Source organism: Bos grunniens, chromosome 11, assembly GCF_055505025.1.
Source record: "Bos grunniens cultivar Pamir isolate PY7600 chromosome 11, Bosgru_T2T1.0, whole genome shotgun sequence".
Classification (NCBI taxonomy): Eukaryota; Metazoa; Chordata; class Mammalia; order Artiodactyla; family Bovidae; genus Bos; species Bos grunniens.
The window spans coordinates 47,390,080-47,412,040 of NC_141175.1; the positions used below are offsets into that span (position 1 = coordinate 47,390,080).

The 21,961-nt window shown below is 42.4% G+C and overlaps 1 protein-coding gene across 4 annotated transcripts in view; it reads left to right on the forward strand.

Moving 5' to 3' along the window:
• The first annotated feature begins 652 nt into the window (after positions 1-652).
• Positions 653-21,961, forward strand: part of FAM161A (FAM161 centrosomal protein A) — a 28,779-nt gene continuing 7,470 nt past the window's right edge. Inside the window, exons 1-5 of one of the 4 annotated variants that reach the window (XM_086326435.1) lie at positions 653-1,054; positions 14,892-15,130; positions 16,366-17,535; positions 17,961-18,128; positions 19,725-19,824. In XM_086326435.1, the coding sequence (XP_086182561.1) occupies positions 15,036-15,130; positions 16,366-17,535; positions 17,961-18,128; positions 19,725-19,824 (1,533 nt within the window). In that variant the 5' untranslated portion in view covers positions 653-1,054; positions 14,892-15,035. The remainder of the gene's footprint in view (positions 1,055-14,891; positions 15,131-16,365; positions 17,536-17,960; positions 18,129-19,724; positions 19,825-21,961) is intronic. The other 3 variants (XM_086326433.1, XM_086326436.1, XM_086326434.1) reach the window with 3 other exon arrangements.

A 21,961-nucleotide genomic window follows, 5' to 3' on the forward strand; every position in this document is an offset into this window, starting at 1 on the left:
CTTGGTGTAGTGGGAAGGCGTCATTTGAAGAGCCCAAATCCCAAGTGGGAGATGTTGGGGGTGAGGTGGAGATGAGGCTTGTTTGTGGCTACTGGTGGGCGTTCACGCCTTCCGATTCCCACCACTGTAAAGCGCAGGAACCAAAGCAGCAAATGTGCGAGTCACACACCTGCACTGTCAATCACTGGTGGGTGGTCCAGGCTCCACCTTCCTCCAAACTGGTCGATTTCCAGCTTTCAAGTCAGGGTAGAAGGTAACCCACGGCTTCCCATTCTCTGGTTCGCTGGAGAGCCATGTTAGGTCGCGGGATGCAAACGTTACCATTGTCCCGAGACCGCAACACAATAACACGCCCTGCTTTCTTCTGCCGCCGCCACCTCCTCCAAACATATTATTTCAATGAATAAAAAGCCCCACCACTACCACCACAAGTCGTTTCATTAGTGTAATGTGAGAAGTTTGCGTTTAGGGGGTGAAATGCGAAGAAGAGGGACCAGGTGCCCTATTCCGCAGACCAATCCTCTAAATCAGCAAAGACTCAATACTGACTTCCACTAAGGGGCCCCGCGCGGGCGCCGGTTTTAAGTGATGTTTGGCCCCTCGCGGCCCCTGTAGCGTCCCTAGTTACCGGGCCCCTAGTAACCACCACCCTAAGCAAAGAGCAATCGGGCGCCTGCGGCCACGCCGGCTTCCCCGCCCCGGGCCAGCGCGGGCGCTCAGGCCTCGGCGGCGCGGTGATGGCCGCTTCGCACCGAGCGGCGAAGTTGGCGGCCAGCAGTCTCCAAACCCCGGTCAATCCCAACACCAGAGCGCGGGTCGCCCAGTACGAACGCAAAGACCCCTTGAATTCCCTGTCGGCGGCGGCGGCGGCCATGGAGGAAGAGGAGGAAGAAGAAGAGAAAGAGGCGGCGGCACGGCTGGCGCGGGCGCCGGTAATGCAGGGGCGGGAAGTGGGGTGGGGCTGGGCGCTGGCTGCAATTGGAGGCTGATCGGCGACCCCCGCTGGTGAGGCGCGGGCTGGGAAATGCGCACCCTGTCCTGACCCTCCGTACAGGTGAGCCTGGCCCACCATGTCCTCTGGGCCCTCACGGAAAATACTCAAAACCGAGGGGTTGAAAAGTCTTTTAATTTTAACCAAAGAGATTGTTGTAGAAATTTCTTGGAGGGCATTTACGTTACGCTATTTCTAATGAAAAGTACAGAACTTTATTCTTATGCTCCAGCAACTGTTGGGAGTAGATATTTTCTTTTCTTTTTTTTTTCTTTTCTGTTTCTTTTCAACTTGAGGAAAACTGCTGTCCTACAGAGAATAATCCAAAAAATGCAAGTGAATCAGCTGTGTTATCAGGTGTGCTTTGTTGTCACTTCAATGTCTTGGTTATTAGTGCATCTTAATACAGTACATGAGAGATGATGTTTAAAACCAGCAGGAGTTCAGTGGGTAGATCAGAAACAGAGTTAAGCCTCCAGAGAAGCAAATCACTGAGGCTGCAGTGTTGCCACACTGCTCTTCAGAGTGGGAAGAAACAGCTTTTTCACGGATCAATTTTCAGTGTCAAGTGTTTTGGAAACACCTGTCTACCAGGTAGGGGGCCAAGTCTGCCATCTGCTCTATTCCCTTAAAAGATGAGAACTTTGAATTTTAACCAGCAATCTGCAGATATAAACCTTCTTAACCCCAGGTAAAAGATTCTTTTGTTATTTTTAATATTTATTTTATTTGGCTGTGCTGAGACTCAGTTGCCTCCATGCGACCTTTGTGTGGATTCTTTAGTTGTGGCGTGCAGAATCTACTTCCCTGACCAGGGACGGAACCCAAGGCCCTTGCATTGGAAGTGCAGAGTCTTAACCAACAGAGAAGTCCCCCCACATTCTTAATACTGTTTGCTCAAAGCATCTTAGATTCAAAACATGTGGTCTAGTGAAAGTCATTCAGTCGTGTCCGACTCTTTGCGACCCCCATGGACTATATAGTCCATGGAATTCTCCAGGCCAGAATACTGGAGTGGGCAGCCTTTCCCTTCTCCAGGGGATCTTGTGGTCTCGGGCTATTAGAAATCACTGGATATTTTGGAATTCTAATCTCTTTAATCTGCACTAGAAGTGTTAATGAGAAAATCTGTAGTAACACCTTTTATGGGCAGTATTTTACCAACAGATAAACTACTTGAGGTTATCCAGAGTAAAGCAGATTAAGACCCTGAACTTGAACCAGAATGAGTGACCTACAACCAAATTCACTTATGATAAAGCTTCAAATTTCAATACCCAATGGAGGAGGTAGACTGATGTTGAACATTGATTTGAATGAAGAGAAGAATTTGGAGTCCTGGGTTAGGATCTGTTCATTTGCTAGTTAACATTAAGACGTAACTTCTTTCAGTTTGTTTCCTTATCTATAAAAGAGCTTTAAAATAACTGTCTTTCTTGTCTCACTGGGCTATTATGAGAACCAAATGAGAGCATATGTGATAGCTAAAAGAGTTTGTATAAATTAGTAGTAATAACAACAGCTGCCAGTGGGGCTGTTATTTAAACACCTATCCGAAAGAGAACAAGACAACAAGAGATTAAGTTCTCTTCTGGCTTGCTGTAGTGGAAAAGTCAGTCATTTCTGTGGTTGCAGGTATACTTCCGGAGTACCATGTAAAAATGCAAATTTGTATTAGAAACATTACCTTAGGAGAGATCAGTTTATCTAATAAACTAGTTTCTGAGGGACAGTATCTCACTGAAAAAGAAAAAAGGAAGCTAAGTTTAACTCTATTCTGAGACCACAGTACTTGAAGGAACCAAAAGCAAATTTGGATCAGCTGCCACTGTAGTAGTGGTAAAGAACCCCCTGCCTGCCAGTGCAAGAGATGTGAGAGATGTGGATTTGATCCCTGAGTCAGGAAGTCCCTTGACGAAGGGAATGGAACCCATTCCAGTGTTCTCTCTAAGAAAATCCCATGGACAGAGGAGCCTGGCAGGCTACAGTCCATAGGGTCACAAAGAGTCTGACATGACTGAAGTGACTTAGCACGCAGCACATGGTAGTAGACCTGATGGAGACACTGGGGTTGGCAGACGAAGCACTGGAAAGGCAAGAAAGAGAGTGCAGCAGCCAAGCTTTACCTTCCTCACAGTTTGGCTTGATATCTCACCTTGATTTTTAAATGCTAGTTTCTCTCAACTTTGTTGTCTGTAAAATGGAGTTAACTCAGCTTACCATAGCCATCACACAAAATTGATTACGGAGAACTAACTGTCATAGTTCAGTTCAATTCAGTTGCTCAGTCATGTTCGACTCTTTCCAACCCCATGGACTGCAGCACACCAGGCCTCCCTGTCCATCACCAACTCCCATAGTCTACCCAAACTCATGTCCATTGAGTTTGTGATGCCATCCAACCATCCCATCCTCTGTCGTCCCCTTCTCCTCCAACCTTCAATCTTTCCCAGCATCAGGGTCTTTTCCAATGAGTCAGTTCTTTGCATCAGGTGGCCAAAGTATTGGAATTTCAACATCACTCCTTCCAGTGAACACTCAGGACTGACCTCCTCTAGGATGGACTGGATGGATCTCCTTGCAGTCCAGGGGACTTTCAAAAGTCTTCTCCAACACCACAGTTCAAAAGCATAAATTCTTTGGCACTCAGCTTTCTTTACAGTCCAATTCTCACATCCATACATGACTACTGGAAAAACCATAGCCTTAACTAGATGTATCTTTGTTGGGTAAGTGATGTCTCTGCTTTTTAATATGCTGTCTAGGTTGGTCATAACGGTCCTTCCAAGGAGTAAGCGTCTTTTAATTTCTTGGCTGCAGTCATCATCTGCAGTGATTTTGGAGCCCAAAAAATTCACTGTCATAGTAGGCCCCTTTAAATCCTTTGGCTTGCCAAGCCACTCCCCGCAAGCCCTCATGGCTCCATATACACCCCTTACAGGACTCTGTGCCCATATAAGGGCATTAAGGCATATTCCTTGAATCTAGCCTCAGTTGGAGATATCAGTTCGTAGGTCTTGCTTTGTGGTTGATGATGATATGGGTAAAGGAATATTCTGTAATTCACAGTTAAAATTTCCTGGATTTTCCTAATGGGATGGCCTTCTCTTTTTCAGCACATTTTGAGCATTTATTAAGTGCCAGTAATGGACTATTTAGAAGTGAGTGCCAGCAGACACAGCTCATGTTGTCACAGTGCTTCCAGTCTGATAGGGAAGTTGGACAATAAAATATGAGCAGTCAAATGATTATAAGACAGGAAATGTTGGGAAAGAGGTGAGCAGGCTTCTATAATTAAAAATGTGATAGGCAGGGACCGACTTCAATGAGTTAACATATAAGCCAATGCCTGATAGATGAGAAAGACCAACCATTTTTGGAGACGGGGGTGGGGGTGGGGGTGAGAAAAGCATTCCAGGTAGAGGAAGCAGCATATGCAGAGGCCCAAAGATAGGAAGAGAAAGAGTTTTGTGTCATTAAGAATCTGAAAGACAGCCAACAGGACTGGAAAAGGTCGGAGAGGTAAGGAGGTCCGTACAGACCACGGTAGGGAGTTTAATGTTTATTGCAGGTGCAGTGAGAAGTCTTTGAGGCTTTTAAGAGATCTAGCGTGTTTCTGTTTACATTTTTTAAAGATGACTCTGATGGCTTTGTGGAGAATGATTGGAGGGTTTGAGAAAGAAAGGGGATTGGGTAGGAGGCTGTTGCAGTGATTAAGGGGCCAGAGGCAGTGGCTTGGACCTAGAGTCCAGGCCAGAAGTGGACACAGATTGTATAGGACTTATGTGAGGCCAAGGAAGAAGTCAAGAGTGCTCATGCCCAGATTTCTGGTTTGACCAGCTGCATGGAAGATAATGCCATTTACTGGATTGGGAGTAACTTGAAGAGGAGTAGATTCAGAGGCCAGGTGGGAATCAAGGTTTCAGTTTTGAACAGGTAAATTTGAGATATCTGTGAAACTAGGAAGTGGAAAGATGTAGGAAGCAGTTCGGCCTATGAAACTGGAGAACTGCAGGGCATGGGTTGGGAGTTTTCAGCCTTTTTGAAACAGTGAAGTCACTTAGGGACAGAGTGCAGAGAAAGAAGAGAAGGGGCCTAGTATAGAGCTCTTAAAACCCTCAACAACAGTCAGGTCATGAAAATGGGGCAAAAGAGGTTAAGATCAGCTCCCGTGGTAGATTTATTGCTGGAGCATGGAGGTTTCCAATTCATTGGTTTCAGTGATGAGGGGAAGGGTCAGATGCTGCTAAGAGAAGGGACATTTCGTCTCTGAGGCAGGAGGGAAGGCGAAAAGGGGCACAAAAGTGGGCAGTTTTGTAGATGGAAAGATGAGGGAACTCCCTGTGATAGTTTCTTTTTTCCTGAAGAAATAAAGGTGTTATCATTTGCAGTTGGGGGGTGGGGGTGGGAGCAGGTAGAATAGCAAGGAACAGGTAGGCAGGATCGTGGGGGCAGTGTGAGAGCCACTTCCAGGAGCACAGGACGTGCCAGGCTGACCAAGTAGCCATTAGAAATTGTTCAGTTTTTAATTTAGTATTACTATTCACAAAACATTTTCTTTTTTTTGTTGTTACATTTTAATTATAGAAGTAATACATAAACATTCTCCTTTAAAAATTTTAAATGTTATAAATAAGGCTAAGGCCCTTTGATACTTCTCCCTGCAAAAAGAGAGTCTGGCTCCCCCCTCCCTCCGCATTAGTAGCCACTGGGTTTTATTTTGTTTTGTTTGTAAATGTTTGTTTTATTTGGCTGCACCTGGTCTTAGTTGCAGCATGCAGGATCTTTAGCTGCAGCATGTGGGATCTAGTTCCTTGACCAGGGATTGAACCCAGGCCCTGTGCATCGGGAGCCCAGAGTCCTAGCCACTGGACCACCAGGGAAGTCCTAGTAGTCACTGTTTTGAATCAGATATATACTCTAGGCCTTTTCTTATCTCCTGTGTACATAATATTTTAATATATGGTAGCATTTTGTAGATATATATTGTCCTGCCCCTTGGTTTTTTCCTTTTATCATTTACATGTAGATCTACCTCATTCCTTACAAATCCCTTTAATGCAAAAAAAATTTTTTTAATAAAAATTCCAGAATTATAGATGATAACTTTAACACAGATAATGATGAATGCTGATTACTAATGAAGCAACATGTGTTGGAAGGAGTCATCATCTAAATGGGTCAAGCCAATCTAGGGAAGATTATCCTCTAATCTCATGGCTGTGTGTACAACATTCTACAAAAAGCTCAACAGTTAAAGGGAAAGGGTGCAATCTTAGGCTCTTGGAAAATAATGTCCTTGGCCTAGGTTATCTGAACTACTGTTTCCTTCTGTGTGGAGACAATGATGAATTTAGAGTTGGAAGCCGCTTATTAACCATTTATCTGTTTTGGGTAAAACACTGTGAGATCTGTTTATCTGAAAAGTTTTGTGTTCCCAGCATTAAGCTGAAGTGGAGTGAATACTGTGCAGTCAGTGCTTAAGTATAATTATCAGGCCTGTTGCATCTCTTTAGAAGTTACACATCCTTCTGTATCATTTTCAAACATCTTTTCCAGGTTCAAATAAACTTCATCCTTTTTGTGAAAATGATTGTTATAAGACCTTCTTTTAAGGAAGAGTCTAAAAGAATGAATGGTGGATGCTTTTGCCTAAAAACAATTCTTTGGAATATCCACCCTATTTTAATGATAGCTTTCGGAAGATAACCCCTTTCCTTAACACTCAGTAGAATATAGCTTTTTAGAGCAGCCAGTATTTCTTTGATTTAGCCTTTGGTGAGGGAATACCTGTTCATTCCCCTTGGGAGGACTTAATATTGTTTTAGCTGGACATTTGTTTATCTAGTAAACACTGATTGAGTGTCTTTCAGTGACACTCTTCTAGGCACTGGGGACACAACAGAGCAAATGCTTGCTTTCGTGATGCTTACTCTTTGGTAGGGACAGGGAGGTAATACACAACGACATCAGCAAATAAGAGTAGAATGTCAGTTGGTGGTGAGTACTTATGAGACGAAATAAAGCAGGAAAAAAAAGGGGTGGCAGTGAGTCAGAGGAGAGGTTGTCATTTCAAAAACGGGTAGTCAATGAAGACCTTGTGGAGAGGATGACATTTTGAGTAAAGCTCTGAAGGAGTGAGCAGGTGGGCCGTGCAGATATCTGGAGGCAGAGCATCCGAGGGGGAGGGAACAGTAAGCCCTCAGGGTGATTCTGCTGATTCTGTGAGCACTAGAGAACCTGCAGGCTGGAATCAGCCCCTGCTGCTAGAGTGAGCTGCTGCTGCCCAGAGGAAGAACACTGCTGGGGTGATGTGTGGTTGTGCTTAGTCGCTCAGTCGTGTCCAACTCTTTGCGACCCCATAGACTTTAGTTCGCCAGGCTCCTCTGTCCATGGGGATTCTCCAGGCAAGAATACTGGAGTGGGTTGCCATTTGCTCCTCCAGGGGATCTTCCCAACCCAGGGATTGAACCCAGGTCTCCCACATTGTGGGCGGATTCTTTACTGTCTGAACCACCAGGGAAGCTGGGGTGATACAAGCAGACAAATAGATGGAGAACTAACAGGAAGGAATAGTCCCTTCTTCCTCCTCCAGCCTTGCAGTCTCCCTCTAGCCCCACTTTTGGCAGAATCTAGTGGTAAGTCTCGGAGAAGGCAATGGCAACCCACTCCAGTACTCTTGCCTGGAAAATCCCATGGACAGAGGGGCCTGATGGGCTGCAGTCCATGGGGTCGCTAGGAGTCGGACATGACTGAGCGACTTCACTTTCATGCATTGGAGAAGGAAATGGCAACCCACTCCAGTGTTCTTGCCTGGAGAATCCCAGGGATGGGGGAGCCTGGTGGGCTGCCATCTATGGGGTCGCACAGAGTCGGACACGACTGAAGCAACTTAGCAGCAGCAGCAGCAACAGCAGTGGTAAGTCTCTGGCAAAGCAGAAATGTTGTTTGCAGAGTCCTGTCCCCAGCATCACTTAGCAGGGTATAAAAGGGTGACTTTGGAGCTGTGAGACAATAGTTTAACAACTGGCTCACATACTTTATGTTTCTTAAAGCTGAAGTTCCAAAGTTCTTAGCCTCCCCACATGACTGAGAAGTGCAGAACCTAGGCTTGAATGAGAATTCTGACACCATGTCTGTAATCTTTCCCCCAAGCCATATGAACGTTCCAAACTCCAAAGTGTCCGACCCTTTCAGCTTTGAAGGGTTGTAAGGGGGCTGAAACCAGATGACCAGGGAGGGGTCGGGAGCCATCTATAGATAGAAACTGCATCTTGATTGCCCTAACCTCCCTTTCCAGGCTTTCTGCCCCAAATTGCTTTGTTCATTTTTACTTTCCTTATAGCCTGTAGTTCAGTTCAGTCACTCAGTCATGTCCAACTATTTGCAGCCCCATGAATCACAGCATGCCAGGCCTCCCTGTCCATCACCATCTCCTGGAGTTCACCCAAACTCACGTCCACTGAGTCGGTGATGCCATCCAGCCATCTCATCCTCTGTCATCCCCTTCTCCTCTTGCCCCCAATCCCTCCCAGCATCAGAGTCTTTTCCAATGAGTCAACTCTTTGTATGAGGTGGCCAAAGTACTGGAGTTTCAGCTTTAGCATCATTCCTTCCAAAGAAATCCCAGGGCTGATCTCCTTCAGAATGGACTGGTTGGACCTCCTTGCAGTCCAAGGGACTCTTAAGAGTCTTCTCCAACACCACAGTTCAAAAGCATCAATTCTTCGGCGCTCAGCTTTCTTCACAGTCCAACTGTCACATCCATACATGACTACTGGAAAAACCATAGCCTTGACTAGACGGACCTTTGTTGGCAAAGTAATGTCTCTGCTTTTCAATATGCTGTCTAGGTTGGTCATAACTTTTCCTCCAAGGAGTCAGCGTCTTTTAATTTCATGGCTGCAGTCACCATCTGCAGTGATTTTGGAGCCCCCAAAAATAAAGTCTGACACTGTTTCCTCTGTTTCCCCATCTATTTCCCATGAAGTGATGGGACCAGATGCCATGATCTTCGTTTTCTGAATGTTGAGCTTTAAGCCAACTTTTTCACTCTCTTCTTTCACTTTCATCAAGAGGCTTTTTATTTCCTCTTCACTTTCTGCCATAAGGGTGGTGTCATCTGCATATGAGGTTATTGATATTTCTCCCAGCAATCTTGATTCCAGCTTGTGCTTCTTCCAGCCCAGCGTTTCTCATGATGTACTCTGCATAGAAGTTAAATAAGCAGGGTGACAATATACAGCCTTGACATCCTCCTTTTCCTATTTGGAACCGGTCTGTTGTTCCATGTCCAGTTCTCACTGTTGCTTCCTGACCTGCATACAGGTTTCTCAAGAGGCAGGTCAGGTGCCTACAGCTGTGTGCTTTCCACCATGTCCACCCACCCACCCACAACCCCATCCCCACTGCTTTTACTGTCATTTCCTCTTTCTAGAGTACCTTTTCCCTCTTTCCCCATATACTTTCTCTGATCCTCCAGTTTTTCTATTCTTTGGCTCAGCTCAACTATCACCTCCTCCAGGAAGTCTTTCAGTATCTTCCAAACTCAAAACCAACGCTCCCTTCCTTTAAGTATGGTATCACTTTGTTGCTGAATCCAAGTTCGTTTGCCCAATGTACAGTGAAGCCAAACGAACTGACACATTGGAGCTTAGAGCAGAGAAAGTTTTATTGCAGAGCCAAACAAGGACAGTGGGCAGCTTGTGCTCAAAAAGCCTGACTACTCTGTTGGGGAAGAGGTTTTATAAGCAAAATTTAGGGGGTGGGCTTCAAGCGTGTGTGACCTTTTCTCTGATTGGTTGATGGGAGGTAACAGGGTGGTGGTCAAGGAAGCTCAATCATCATTCTTCCAGTTCCAACCATTCTGGGATCAGTGTGCTTCTCCTTAGCCTGAAGTTACCATCCTCTACCTGGGTGGGTGCCTTAGTTTCTGTATCAGATTGTTTTGTGTTTCCCTTAAGGAGGAACCAGGACCCTGCTCCTTCCCCACACTATTTCTTGACTGCCTTTCTATTTTTTTCCCTGCAGTCCCTAACTCCTCTAATTAGTAACTGTTTGCATCTGCTCTTTGAAACAAGGACATGGAAAGACTCTTGTGTCCTGGAGAGCCTCACAGGATTCTGCTGTTTCAGCCTGATCTTGGTGATCTTTTGTGACAGTGGTCCATTTCATACTTTTTGTACATTATTTTAAAAAATTAGTTATTTATTGTATTTTTGGTTGCACTGGGTCTTTGTTGCTGCTTGCAGGCTTTCTCTAGTTGTGGCGAGCGGGGGCTACTCTTTATTGCAGTGCTTGGGCTTCTCATTGCGGTGGCTTCTCTTATTGTGGAGAACAGGTTCTAGGCTCATGGGTCTTAGTAGTTGCAGCTCGTGGGCTCTAGAGTGCGGGCTCAGTAGTCGTGATGCACGGGCTTAGTTGCTCCATGCCGCGTGGAATCATTCCACACGAAGGACTGAACCCATGTCCCCTGCATTGACAGCTGGATTCTCAACCAGGGGACCACCAGGGAAGTCCTCTCACTGCTTATTTGGATGCTAGTGTTTGCCAACATTTCCATCCTCAAGTTCTCGCCTCTCACTGCTCACAGGAAGCCTTATCTACACGCAGGGCTGCACCTGCATTTCTGTGTGCATTGCTGGCTCCTGTATTTCCATCTCCAGCCCAGCCTTCTTACCAGGTCTCCAGATATATTTACCCCTCTGTTTCCTGGACATTGGGCTGCCCTACTGTCCCCTCACACTTAGTGTGTCTAAGACCTAGATTAATTTCCTTTCCTTAAAAATACTCCTTTTCCCTGTAGCCCCTCTACTGATAAATGGCAGATCGTCATTTACCTAGACATGCAGCACTCCAAACAGAAAACATTTTCAGTTTCTTGCCCACAGTCCAGGCCATTGTCAGGTTAATGATTCAGCCTCTTAAATCTCCCAATAGCCCATTAACTGCCACCAACCTTGCTTTCCGTCCCTCCACTTCACTACCAGAGAGTCCTTCTGGGTGTTACTGACTGTCACTCTCTGCTCACATCCTTCAGGGCTCCTGGTGCCTGTGGCTTGGCCCACTGGGCTTTTGGTTGGGGCCCTTTACTTGCCTTTTTCACCTTGTTTTCCCTCCTCCGTTGTGCTCCATATATGCTCTTCCCCACCCCCTCTCAGACTGTATACCTTCCTCTGAGCACAGCATGCTTGTTACTTCCACTTGCAGAGAAAAAACCCTCCTGCACTTGGGAGGAGTGTGGTGTGTCTTTGGAGTCTAACAGGCATGGTATTGGAGCCCAGCTCTGCTGCTTACTAGCTGTGTGACTGTAGAAAGGTCACCTGACTCCTCTGAGCCTCAGTTTCCTCACCAAGGACAGAGACCTGCCAGTTGCATCATCATGAAGCAACAGTGAATGTTCGAGCCCTAGGCCTCAGTTTCTTTGTTTTTCACAAACCTTGTCCTTATCCAGCCTTGTGTCTCCAGTCTTTCTGATCTCTGCAAATTTTGCCTCTTCTTTCCTCTGGTCAGAATTAGACGATCTTTCTGTGAGCTCTTAAGGTCCCTGATATCGTGACATACGTGGTCACTTCTCTGTCTCCCTGCTCAGCTTGGAGCAAATCATGGGCAGGAATCAGGAGTTCTGTCTCATTCAGAGCCTGCTATTGATTATTTATCTGCATGTCCTCTTCTAAACTAGCTGGAAGCTTCTGGAAGGTGGAGTTGTCTTTTTTTTTTTTCTAATGCTACACATTTATTCAAAAGGTCAGAAGTTTAAAAAGACTTAAACATGTTGGCAAGAATATGAAAGAACCAGAAGTCTCAAACTCTTCTTGTAGGAATACAAAAGGAAACAACCATTTTAGATCACAGTATGTGCTGATGTGCTCAGTCACTCAGTCGTGTCCAACTCTTTGAGACCCCATGGACTATAGCCCACTAGGCTCCTCTGTCCATAGAATTTTCCAGGCAAGAATACTAAAATGGGTTGCCATTTCTGGAAGATAGAGTTTTTATCTGATTTGTATCTTTCAGCAGCTAGCTAAATACTGAGTGTCTCTAAATATTGAATGAATGAGGAAATTAACAAAGTACTCATTCCCATAGCTAAGAAGGTAATGGTGAAGAGCACATAGGAAAAACAGCAGACGATATCAGAAAATTCTCTTAATTGACTTGAATGACTCAAGTGGGTCTTAAGAAGCACTGCTGTTAATAAAGCTAGTGGATATGATGAAATTCCAGCAGAACTATTCAAATCCCTTAAAGGATGTTGCCATCAAGGTTTTGCATTCATTATGTCAGCAAATCTGGAAGACCCAGCAGTGGCCACAGGACTAGAAAAAGTCCATCCTCATCCCAGTTCCCAAGAAGGGTAGTACCAAAGAATGTGTTAACCATTGGACAATTGCACTCATTTCTTATGCTTGTAAGGTCATTCTTAAAATCTTGCATGCTAGGCTTCAGCATTATCTGAACCAAGAACTTGAGGCTGTCCAAGCTGGGTTTAGAAAAGGAAGGGGAACTAGAGATCAAATTGCCAACATTCACTGGATTATAAAGAAAGCAAGGGAATTTCAGAAAAACCTCTCTGTTTCATCAACTGTGCTAAAGCCTTTGATTGTGTGGCTCATAACAAACTGTGGAAAGCTCTTAAAGAGATGAGAATAGCAGACCATCTTACCTGTCTCCTGAGAAACCTGTATGCGGGTCAAGAAGCAACAGTTAGAACCCTGTATGGAACAACTGATTGGTTCAAGATGGAGAAAGGAGTATGACAGGGCTATCTGCTGTCACCCTGTTTGTTTAACCGATAGGCTGAGCACATCTTGAGAAATGCTGATCTGAATGAGTTACAAGCTGAAATCTAAATAGGCGGGAGAAACATCAACAACCTCAGATATGCGGATGATAACCACTCTAATGGCAGAAAGCGAGGAGGAACTAAAGAACCTCTTGATGAGTGTGAGGAGGCGAGTAAAAGAGCTAGCTTAAGACTAAATATTACAAAAACTAAGACTATGGCACCCAGCCCCATTACTACATGGCAAATAGAAGGGGAAAAAGTGGAAGTAGTGACAGATTTCCTCTTCTTGGGCTCCCAAATCACTGTCGGTGACTATAGCCATGAAGTCAAGACAATTGCTTCTTGGCAGGAAAGCTGTGACAAACCTAGACAGTGTGTTGAAAAGCAGAGACATTACTCTGCTGATAAAGGTCCATATTGTCAAGGCGGTGATCTTCCCAGTTGTCTCATACAGTTGTGAGAGCTGGACTGTAAAGAAGGCAGAACGCCAAAGAATTGATGCTTCCGAACTGTGGTACTGGAGAAGACTCCTGAAAGTCCCTTGGACAGCAAGGAGATCAAACCAGTCAATCTTAAGGGAGATCAACCCTGAATTTCACTGGAAGGACTGATGCTGAAGCTGAAGCTCCAGTATTTTGGTCATTTGATGCGAACAGACAACTCATTTTAAAATCCCTGATGCTGGGAAAGATTGAGGGCAGAAGGAGAAGAGGGCATCAGAGGATGAGATGGCTGGATAGCATCACAGAAGCAATGAACATGAACTTGGGCAAACTCCGGAAGATGGTGAGGGACAGGGAGGCCTGACGTGCTGCAGTCCATGGGGTCACAAAGAGTTGGACACGACTGGGTGACTGAGCAACAGCAGCAACATGACTCATAAAGCAATTCTCCAACTTATTTGGTAATGAATTTCTGCACACTTGTTCTACTGAAGAAAACTTGTTTTGTTTCATTTGTTTTCTCTTAAGTTATCCCAAGTGGTACAACACTGGCCTCGTGTACACTGTTTTTGAGCCCATTAAAGTGTTATATCTATAAGTATTATGGACAACTGAATCTTCTGAATTTTCTGTTGGGAGACACTATTCAGGTTTATTTTCTAGAGTCTTATCAGGTTGGATCTCTATTTTTCTTTGGCAAATATACTTTTTTCATTTTGAGTCTATTTCAGGCAGTAAGCTAAATTTAAAACCATAGTAACATTTTATGCATAGTATCATAGACAATTTCAATTGTTTCTCACCTGAGAAAATATGAAATCTTTATAAACTTGTGGAGGATATGGGGGTTTACCTCTTTAAAGTTCCTTCAGTTAAAAGAAGTTGAAAGGTCTTTGAAGGGAGTGAGGGGGAAAGGATCAGTCATACCCTTGTAGGCATGTATAGAGAATAACCACCCTACGTGTTCTTGTTCCCTTGTCACCCCCACAGTCCTTGTCACCATGGGAGCTGCTGTTCTTGTTGCCCACAGGAGTGGCTATTCTGGAAGTCCCTCCTACCCTCACCTCCTTCTGCTCCTGAGGTTGCCCCCAACCCCCACCCCACGCACACTGAGGAAAGTTTCTCTCTGGCTTCTTGATGCGCCCCCGAGAATTTTGTTCCCTCCATTCCCACATTTCCCAAAATTCTCATTCAGTTTTCCTCCCTGCCGAAACACCCCTGGGGCCCACACTGCAAAGCCCAGCTCAGAGAGGGCACTGGGCTATGGTTGCTTGGTCTGCAGCAGGAGAAATTGTGTTCTTCGTCTCAGATAAACCTGCGCTGAGAAGGAGGCTCTTTATAAAGTGTGGTTTGATCCTGCCGTAGTGTTTCTTAGTACATAATTTGAGAATCTAACCACCCTTTAAAAGATGGATTAAACAGTATTTATTTTCTGGCAACTTGTCTCTCTCCTTCCCTCTCTCTCTCTCTTATTCTTAATAAAATATTTATTAGGAGAAAACGTATATAGCCCACGAGTAACTTATAATATGTTATATGTACATAGTCCACAAGTAAACATATAACCTCATTAAGTGGACTTTTAAAAAAGCAGCATTGGGAATAAATGTCAACTTAATTTGTCTTTAAACTCCAGACATCATATAACAGGTTTTTTTCATCCTACCAGGCTGATTTTAACACCAGCATTTCTAGGGTGAATGAACAAAAACATATAAGCCATGAGGATTTTGTGAACTTTTCTGATATTTACCACTCTAATGAAGAGTATTTCAGGAAACTAGAAGAACTGAAGGCAGCCCACATAGAAACTATGGCAAAGTTAGAGAAATTGTACCAGAGTAAATTAAATTTAAAGGAAGTTCAACCAGCAGTCACCAGGGAAGAAGCTGCTAGTGTCTCTTCTGGGTAAGTTTGTCCATATTGTTATTTGTGGACTGTAAGATAAAATATATACTTAAAAATGCAAAACAAATTATTTCAAAATACTTTCTCTCAAATATCCCTTTGTGCTTTTAATGATATATGGAGGTGGGTTTTTATTCAGATTGTTTGATGGCTTATCAACCTACTAGGTAGCTTCTTGCTTTGAGGGTTATTTGATGGCCATTTAGGTCTTTTCTCTCTGATGCACCACTCTTAGACATGTATCAGAATATTTAGTCTGGGCCATTTTCAAATGTTGAATATTAAAATTCAGTTTTAAATGTCTTTTTAAAAATATAATATGTGGATTAACATGAGCTCATTACAGATATAACACAGATTGTTCAGAACTAAGACATAAATCTGATTTGTTTTCAAAATAGTCATTTTTGCCATAAACCTGCTTCTTTTGAAACTTGAGGCCACTCATCCAGTTAGTCAGCACTGATGGTGCATCTCCTGTGTACCAGATGTTGCCTAGGCACTGAGGACTCAAAATCAAGATGCTCTCAAGGAGATCAAAGACAATCTGAGATTCAAAAATACAACATGGTGTAACAGAGTATCATGGAGAGAGAGGAAGAGCAGTTGAACATGTCAGAGTGTCAGTGGAGGGATACAGGCAAGTGAAGTATCATATCGGAGTTCAGTCTTAGAGGAGAAATAGCTGAAACAGATGTAGGAAGTGAGGAGTGCCCTTCTAGGCACCAGGAACCATGTGTACAAAGCGCCTTGAGAAATCACCAGTGTGGGAGAAACTGCCTATGATTGGATCTGACTTAAGAATGGTGACCTGGGTAGGGAGAGGCAAGAGGTGAAACTGGAAAGGTAGGCAGGAGCTAGTCTTGAGGGGCTTTATAATCTAAGCTTGGTAACAATGGCAAGTCATGGGAAAGTTTCAGGAAAGAAAGTGATGTGATCAGATGTCTATTTTAGGATGGTGACTCTGGAAAACATGTGGAGAATTCAATAGTGGTTAGATATAAGGAAACTCTGTCTCAGGTTCCTCCCCTGTAAAATGAGGAAGTCAACTTAGATCAATTTCAGGCATCTCCCAGGCTCTGTTCTAAAAAAATTTGATAGTTTTCATCAGCCCTGTCCAGTTCCTATTTTCTAACTGATTTTACCTTGATCTTAGAAATTACGTAGTTTTTAATTTTTCTATTTGGTCACATGCAACTGAAAAGGTAACCTGATTATTCTCCTCACTTGCTTAGGTCTTTATCAGAAAAGAACTCCTATCACCCTGTCTCATTAATGACATCAATTTCAGAACCTGATTTAAGTCAGTCTTCCTCCTTGATTGTGTCTTCCTCTGAAGAAGAGTTGCCCAACTTAGAAAAAAAGTATTCTGAGAAAAGCGGTATGATGACCTATGCTAAGGAGCTCATCAACAACATGTGGACAAACTTCAGTGTAGAAGATTATATCCAGCATGAAGATGTCAACCTGCCAGTACTTGAAAAACAAAGAAAGAAACCGAAGGAATGGGTGCCAAGGATTACAGTACCTGAGCCTTTTCAAATGATGGTTAGAGAGCAGAAGAAAAAAGAAGAGAACATGAAATCGAAATCAGATATTGAAATGGTACACAAACTGCTCAAGAAGCAAGAAGAGGAGTCAGAGTGTAAGAAAAAATTCCGAGCCAACCCAGTTCCTGCGTTCGTCTTTCTCCCCCTTTATCATGATATAGTCAAGCAAAATGAGGTACGGAGGAGGGCTATGAAGGAGAGAAACAAAGAAGCTCTTTTAGCCTCTCAAAAGCCCTTTAAGTTTGTTGCAAGGGAGGAACAGAAGCAAGCAGTTAGGGAAAAGCAGCTGAAAGACTTTTTTAAGTCTAAAAAGAAAACAAATCGTTTTAAAGCCAGACCTGTACCTCGATCTACTTACAGTTCAACTATCAATGACAAGTTAACAGAAGAAGAACTCTATAAAAACTTGAGGGCACAGCAGAGAACTCAAGACTTTTTACAGAATCCATCCCCTCGGCCTTACAGTCCAGCTCGCAGGAGTTTTGCTACAAGGAAGTCCAGGGGTCCTGAACAGGCTGAGAAGTCCAAGTATAAACACAGGGTTAGGCGCCAGACTGCTGATTCTGAAGACCTACCTGAGAGGTATCAGAAACACCACTCAGAACAGAAGTATCGCAAATTCCTGACAGTCTGTGAACCATGTGACCTTCAGGCAGCCTCACATTCAGCCACTAAAAGAGAGAAAATTTTGGCAGACATTGAAGCAGATGAAGAGAATTTAAAAGAAACACGTTGGCCTTATCTGTCTCCAAGGCGCAAGTCACCAGTAAGGGCTGCAAACACAAAGCCTGCACCCTGTAGCTGCAACCCTCCAACGCCCACGGTGTCCTCCCGAGGAAGAGAGCAGGCCACAAGGTAAATGACCAATACAATGAGGACTGACTCACGGTCGCGCTAGTGATTTTGTGTTGGGGGATTTGAAAATACTATGCTATGTTATCCAGTAACATATTTTACTATAAAATATAGAACGTTTTGCCAGAAGGTGTGCTAAGAGGTCTTCCCTGGTGGCTCCAATGGTAAAGAATCTGCCTGCAATGCAGGAGACTGGGGTTCAATCCCTGGGTCAGGAAGACCCAAGAACTAAATATATTTTCCATTTTATGAATCTTTGGGGCTAGAAAAGGTTACAGTCAGCCTATCGATTTCTAGTTACAACTCAGATCCTTCTCAAAAGGTTGCCCTTTTTTTCCAGCCATTGAATTATCCTGTGCTAAATCTTTACTAAACAACATTCTCATTGGCTTAAAGTGAATTAAGCCTTAGTTTGTTGCCCTCAGGAGATCACTTGAGGAAAAGAAAATGTTGGAAGAAGAGAGACATCGGATATTAACTAAGCAGAAGCAAAGAATGAAAGAATTGCAGAAACTCCTGACAACCCGGGCTAAGGCTTATGACTCACATGAGAGTTTAGCTCAAATGTCTAAATCCAGAATAAAAGCTCTCAGGTATCACAAGAGAACCCTGACCCTCCAGATCACTGGTTTTCAAACTTTTTTTTTTATCAGTGTACCCCTCAAATATATGAATGAATGAAGAATAGCATAATATTTCAGTTTGTGGATTCAAGTTACTATCAATTACTTACAGTTTACTTACACACACACACTCTAATGCTCACTCACTTCATGGTAAGAACCAACATGCATACTCACCCCACAATGAAGACCATGATGCCGTGTTGATGGACAGAAGCATTTTATACTGTGGCCATGGTTCACAGTTGTAATCCTGTATTAGCATCTAAACTTTTTATTTATATTATTTTTTATTGTACAGTGTGATATTGAGAAAAATCTTGATTCACACAAAGCTCTTTTTTAACAGCTTGCTGTGTAATCTCAAAATATTCTTCAGTAAACAAATATGTCCAAGACCTTTGTTCTAAGGTCTACACAAAATCTGATAACACAGATTAGCACATTGATGTTATGTGATGTGTCAATTAACATGTGTGTTAAGGTTTAGTGGTATGTGACACACTGGAATTCTGCAGTACAAAGTTTGAAAATCAGTGTTCCAGAGGAATATTTTTATGTTGCAACATAAAAATATTCATGTTTAAGTAGTAAAGTATCTTTCTCAAAGCTGGGTAAGTAACATGATTTATTAATTTTTAATCTGATTCATAAGTACCCCCCAAATCTATATTTGCTTTTAATTGTGATCATTCCTTTAAATATGTATATTATATGTAATAATTATTATATTCATTTATAATGTATATTATATATATATATACCTTATGTGTATAAGTGTAACTCATTGATAGAAGGAGCTTGATTTGATGAACTTGAGCAAAATATTCTCTAGAAATATACCATTCATCTTTAGAAAGTAAACTGGATTTTCCATAATGCTAAATTGTGTATATTTAAGCATAATTATCATTTTATGGTATAATTATTTTTTCTAATCCAGGAAGTCATGATCTTGGTAGAATTAGTGTATTTTACATAGAGAAAAAAGCATAGTTTAATTCATTATAGGATCTGGTTCAAACAGTGGGTATACTTACTGTGAGTTTTTGTGTTTTGGTTCCTGTTTCTCTATATGTGCTATTTCCATACTCCTTGTTTCTCCCCTACCCCGCTCCCATTTAATTAACTGTGCCACCAGCCTATAGGAGATCTCACCTAGGGAAAAAAGAAGAGCACTGTCTAATTTTCAGAAGAAATTCCTCAAAGAGAAGATTCTTAATTTGGACCAAATTTTTTGGTTTATAAATGAGATGAGAGGGCATTGATTAATCTCCCGAGGCCAGTTTGAAGCCCCTTAATCCATTCTTGTTTTGAAGATTTCAGGAATCACAGCATACCCAGACTGTTCTGAGATGTAAAATGTTTGCTCTCAAAACCTAGAATTTGTATTCTGCATTCCTTAAAAATTTACCAGTCTAATGGGGAAAAAAATCTACCAGTCCAGAAAAGAAATTGTGATAAACTGTGCTCATGATTTAATTTCTGATTTGTCATCTAAGCTAAATGTTATATGTTCAAGTTCCTGTTTCTTTTAAAAATTCCATTCCTTTTATTTGATTTTAGAAAGAGTGAAAAGGAAAGGATGAGAGAATACCGACGAGAACTAGAAGAAAGAGAAGAAAAATTAAAAAACAGGCCGCTGCTATTTGAAAGAGTTGCTCAGGTTGTGTTTGTTGGAATTTGAGAACTATTGTCAGCCTTTTTTTTTTTTTTAACCTCTCTAGCTCCTAATTTTCATCGTCCATTTTTCTTATGTGTTACGTAATTTACTGAGACATTATTATTTCTGTGACAGCTTCACCACATCAGTAAGTAATTTGCTTAAATTTGAGCACTATATCTTGATGAGGTTCATAAGCTTGATAAAGAACATGCTACTAATCCATTCATTTTCAAAATAATAGTTTCACAACCTGTTTTTAATGGCCAGTCTTTTTTCAGTACCAACTTGGCCAGATATTAAGGTGAGGCTTCATGATATGAATTGGAAGTCTTTGAAGAATTAAAAACTGAAACAAAATGGCTAACTGAATCAGATTTATTTCTGCCAGTTTTTTTTTCCAGTTTTATTGGGATAAAATTGACATTTGGCAGGTATAAGTTTAAGATGTACAGTATAATGACTTGACATTCATATATTAGGAAATGCTTATTATAGTTAGGTAACGCCTGTCAACCTCATTGTTACCAAAAACATTTTTTCCTTGTGATGAGAAGTTATAGGATTTACTCGCTTAGCAACTTCCGTATGTTCCACACTGCAGTGTTAACTGTCATCATCACGTTGTACGTTACACTTCGGTACTTTCGTATCTTATAAGCGGAAGTTTGTACCTTTTGACACCTGCATCTAATTCCTCCAGTCATCACAAATCTGATCTCTTTTTCTGTGAGTTTTGTTTGTGTGTGTCTGTTTGGATTCCACACATAAGTGAGATCATATAGTATTTGTCCTTCTCTCTCTAATTTCTCTTAGCACTATGCCCTCAAGGTCCATCTGTATTGTTACACATGGCAGGATTTCCTTTTTTGTGGCCAAATAGTATTGCATATCTACCACATTTTCTTTATCCATTCTTCTTTTGATGATCATTTGGGTTTTTTCCATGTCTTGACTATTGTAAATAATGCTGCAGTGAATTGACATAATGATTTCACTTCCTTTTAATAAATACACAGGAACTGCTGGATTGTGTAGTGGTTCTATTTTTAATTTTTTGAGGAAACTCCATACTGTTTTCCATAATGGCTGTGCCAATTTACTTTCCCATAAACAGTGCATAAGGGTTCCCTTTTTCTCTACATCCTCATCGGCATTTGTTATGTGTTGGTTTTTTTTTGAGACCAGCCATTGTAACAAGTGTGAGGTGGTATCTCATTGTGGATTTGATTTGTATTTCCCTAATGCTGGTGATCTTTTTTTTTTTGTACAGTTCTTCTGTGTATTCCTGCCACCTCTTCTTAATATCTTCTGCTTCTGTTAGGTCCATACCATTTCTGTCCTTTATCCAGCACATCTTTGCATGAAATGTTCCCTTGGTATCTCTAATTTTCTTGAAGAGATTTCTAGTCTTCCCCATTCTGTTGTTTTCCTCTATTTCTCTGCATTGATCGCTGAGGAAGGCTTTCTTATCTCTCCTTGCTATTCTTTGGAACTCTGCATTCAGATGCTTATATCTTTCCTTTTCCTGTTTGTTTTTTACTTCTCTTCTTTCCACAGCTATTTGTAAGGCCTCCCCAGACCGCCATTTTGCTTTTTTGCATTTCTTTTCTATGGGGATGGCCTTGATCCCTTTCTCCTGTACAGTGTCACAAACCTCATTCCATAGTTCATCAGGCACTCTATCAGATCTAGGCCCTTAAATCTATTTCTCACTTCCACTGTATAATCATAAGGGATTTGATTTAGGTCATACCTGAATGGTCAAGTGGTTTTCCCTTCTTTCTTCAATTTCAGTCTAAATTTGGCAATAAGGAGCTCATGATTTGAGCCACAATCAGGTCCCGGTCTTGTTTTTGCTGACTGTATAAGCTTCTCCATCTTTGGCTGCAAAGAATATAATCAGTCTGATTTCGGTGTCGACCATCTGGTGATGTCCATGTGTAGAGTCTTCTCTTGTGTTGTTGGAAGAGGGTGTTTGCTATGACCAGTGTGTTCTCTTGGCAAAGCTCTGTTTGCCTTTGTCCTGCTTTATTCCGTATTCCAAGGCCAAATTTGCCTGTTACTCCAGGTGTTTCTTGACTTCCTACTTTTGCATTCCAGTCCCCTATAATGAAAAGGACATCTTTTTTGGGTGTTA